This window comes from Artibeus jamaicensis, unplaced genomic scaffold (assembly GCF_021234435.1).
Source record: "Artibeus jamaicensis isolate MK-2021 breed Jamaican fruit bat unplaced genomic scaffold, CSHL_Jam_final contig_1132, whole genome shotgun sequence".
Lineage (NCBI taxonomy): Eukaryota > Metazoa > Chordata > Mammalia > Chiroptera > Phyllostomidae > Artibeus > Artibeus jamaicensis.
In genome coordinates this window covers 7,279,457-7,283,163 of record NW_026521221.1, presented here as the reverse complement: position 1 = coordinate 7,283,163, position 3,707 = coordinate 7,279,457, and the positions used below count along the sequence as shown (strand labels likewise).

At 58.0% G+C, this 3,707-nt stretch overlaps 1 protein-coding gene across 1 annotated transcript; it reads left to right on the top strand.

The window, feature by feature from the left end:
• The first annotated feature begins 266 nt into the window (after nt 1–266).
• On the top strand, nt 267–2,337 carry RHOV (ras homolog family member V). The gene is made up of 3 exons (XM_037161834.2): nt 267–552; nt 752–810; nt 1,024–2,337. Exons 1-3 carry the CDS (start codon nt 345–347, stop codon nt 1,465–1,467), a joined length of 711 nt encoding a protein of 236 aa, XP_037017729.1. The 5' UTR covers nt 267–344; the 3' UTR covers nt 1,468–2,337.
• Nucleotides 2,338–3,707: the final 1,370 nt, after the last annotated feature.

Below are 3,707 nucleotides of genomic sequence, written 5' to 3'. Positions count from 1 at the left end.
CCATATGTTTCTCTGACAAAATACCTAGATCTACTTCATTTTGGCGATTCTTTGTCCTTGTACCTGTGTGAATCTCTCAGCGTCAGCGCTCGGCCCGCCTCTCCTACTCCCGCGTTTTGAGATAGCCTGGCCTGGCGCGCGTGGCGACTGCAGGGGGAGTGCCGGGCGGGTGGGCGGGGTCGGGCCGCTCGGGCCATGCAGATGAGGTGGGCGGGGCCCCACTTAAACGGGCGGTTAGCGGCGCCTCCGCGCCGGGCCTCCGCAGATCCAGTCGGAGGCAGCCAGCGGAGCCGGCTTCTCCCAGCGCAGCAGTGCCTGGTCCTGGGCTGTCCCCGGAGCGGGCCATGCCCCCGCGGGAGCTGAGCGAGGCCGAGTCGTCTCCGCTCCGGGCCCCGACCCCTCCCCCGCGGCGGGGCAGCGCAACCCCAGAACTGGGCATCAAGTGCGTGCTGGTGGGCGACGGCGCCGTGGGCAAGAGCAGCCTCATCGTCAGCTACACCTGCAATGGGTACCCCTCGCGCTACCGACCCACGGCGCTGGACACCTTCTCTGGTACGTTCCACAGCCCCGGCGGCCGCGCGGCTGAGGGGTGGGGTTGTGCACCCGGGGGGCTGGGGCGGGCCAGCCGGCGGGAGGGCACGGAAGCCCCCAGCGAGGGAGGCGGGACCAGGCCCCGAGGTGGCGCTCTTGAGGCCCGGTGGGGCCCAGGACGCCTTCCTAACTCAGGCTCTTCTCCGCCCCGCCCCTGCAGTGCAAGTCCTGGTGGATGGAGCCCCTGTGCGCATTGAGCTCTGGGATACGGCCGGACAGGTGAGAAGCTGGGAATGGTCTCTACTAGCCTGGGGGTAGGTGGTCTCGAGGTTGGGAGGACCCCAGATGAATCAGGAATGGACAAGGCCTTGGGGCCTTGGGCCTTTGGTAAGGAGTCTCAGGTCCCCAACCCTATGTGAAAAGCGAATTCCTGAATTCCCACGTGCTGTAATAGGGAATTATCCTACTAATGACCTGGCATTCCCATCCCAGGAAGACTTTGACCGCCTTCGCTCCCTCTGCTACCCGGATACTGATGTCTTCCTGGCCTGCTTCAGCGTAGTGCAGCCCAGCTCCTTCCAAAACATCACAGAGAAATGGCTGCCCGAGATTCGCACTCACAACCCCCAGGCGCCCGTTCTGCTGGTGGGCACCCAGGCCGATCTTAGGGATGATGTCAATGTCCTGATTCAGCTGGACCAGGGGGGTCGGGAGGGCCCCGTGCCCCAACCCCAGGCTCAGGGCCTGGCCGAGAAGATCCGGGCCTGCTGCTACCTTGAGTGCTCTGCCTTGACTCAGAAGAACTTAAAAGAGGTGTTTGACTCGGCCATTCTTAGTGCCATTGAGCACAAAGCCCGGCTGGAGAAGAAACTGAATGCCAAAGGTGTGCGCACTCTCTCCCGCTGCCGCTGGAAGAAGTTCTTCTGCTTTGTTTGAACAGCTGTGGCAGAGTAGGGAGCAATAGGCTTAAAGCCACAGACATCTGGAACCAGGGGTAGGGCCAGGCCACCCCATGAGACTCGGTCCCTTCTGAACACTGGGGACATGGGCCTCTGCCTGCCCACTCATGCCAGCTCGAGCCCATGGCCTGGAGGAAGAAAGGCTATAACTTGGATTTCTGTGGTCAAGGCTTACAGAGAAATCCCAGCACTTTGATTTTCATGGGATGGTCCTAACAGTGTCCGCCACCTCCAAGCAGTTTGGGATCCAGTTTCCTGTTTCTTATGGGCCCTCAGGTCAGGCTGGCTGAATTAGGACCCCTGTAGTGGTCTCTCCCTCCTTGGCACAGGGGTGAGGAAGAGCCCAGGGAATAGCTAGGCGTCTTGGACGGCTGGAAGGTGTGCGGCTCTAGACAAGTTGGGGATGGACTGTGTAAAGATAGAAGTCAGTGAGAGATGGAGAGGGAGCAGAGAGCGAGGCCTTAGAGCCTTGGGACTGGAGGCAGGCTGGGGAGGATGTGGCAGATCAGAGAGTGAGGCCTGGAAAGAGTAAGAGTGAGAAGGAGAGCAGAGAAGTGGGGCAGTTGAGGAGCAAGGCTGACACCTGGGCTGCCCTCAGCCCCCAAGGCCAGGAGGGCGGGGCTGATCCCTGGGAAGAACTGGGTCTCACCGCTCCCTAGGCACTGCCCAAACTGGCTGGGCCAGGAGTGGGGCAGGAAGTGAGATGCAAGGCCCGGCAGAGGAGGGAGAAGCTGTAAACTAGAACCTGAGGGAAGAAAGGGCTGGGGGGATCACCTTTTTCTCCAAGGTCACAGCCTAGAAGGTAGGGCAGTGCCGAGTGTGCAAATAAAGACTTAAGTTTCTGAAGCTAATGGTTTGTGTCATTTCCTAGAGTGATCAATCCATTGCTCTCTCATAGTCCTCCTCAAGGCTCCACAGCGTGGATAGAGACTGGTTGGGTACTACAAGACAGAGGCTAAATTGAAAGGTGGGGGCTGGACTAGATGGGGCAGTGTGATGGGAACTGGACTGGGGGTTGGGGGGGAGGTTTGGGTCTCCCTGCTTGGGGCTTAGCTGGTTCCCAGGAGAGGTAGCGTGGGAAGCAGCTTGGAAACGGGTTTCCCCAGGTGTCAGCGCCAGAGCTTCTTTCCCATGACCTCACCCGGTGGGTGGTGCCCCTCCCCTCCTCCTTTCCAGAGCACCTTGCTCAGTGCTGAGGCTCTGGGGCAATCCTGAGCCCTCTAACTCCTCCTCTGATCCTTCTAACAGTTCTCAGGGCCCAGGTGCTTAGGTTGGGGGCCCCCCACTGCTTTACAGCCTGAGCACAAAGGGACCCCATACAGCCTAAACCTCAACCAGTGGCCACACTTCTTGGACTTGGCATTGGTGTGACCCAGTCTTTAGCTTTGGCACTCAAAGTTCACATAAGGACCTAGTCAGGGTACTAGTTGTTAACAATTTAAATAGAAGCTTGGTCTTGGAAATCCTGTGGAAATGAGGGTTCATTTTGTGAGGACCTTGAGAGGAGCAGGAATCCAGCAAACTCCCTATTCCCTGGGGATTGGAGCTGGAAGGAATTTAAAAGGCCACCTTTTAAAGGGGGTGGGGGTGAGAGATGAAGGGACACTTCATTTTACCTTGAGGCCCAGAGATAAAAGGCAGTATCTCAATTGATATTACCCAGTGGCTGTAAGAGCACTTTGCAGACTCTAGAATTGGGTACCTGGATGTTACTCCTGGTGTTTCTAAGGCACACATCAACACCTGCCAGGCAACTGCTGAGCCAGGAGAGCACTTGCCCTGTCTCAGCCCAGCCTTCTCTGCAGGAAGTACAGTGTGTGAGCGTGTGTGTGTGTGTGTGTGAGAGAGAGAGAGGCTGGCTGAGGGACAGAAACCCCAGTGGAATGAAACCTCAGATAAGCCCCAAGTTTAGTTTTCGCCAGGACTGTCCAGCCCCTGCCCGGCCAGGACCCATCCCCCAGAGCTCCAGTCACCTCCCTGCACTCTGCACGCTTGCCACCTCGGTCAGGTCCTGAGGGGTCTGAGGCTCCAGCTCCACAGCTCACTGTTACCTCAACCCTGCCCAATACACCCCACGCTGGGGCAGAGACCTGGGTTCAAGGTGGGCTTTGGCATTAACCATGACCTTAGGCAATTCTTTTCTCTGTGCATCAGTTTCCTTATTTGCAAAATGAAAGACTTAGGACTCTGAATTAGAGATTTTCAAAACTGCTCCAA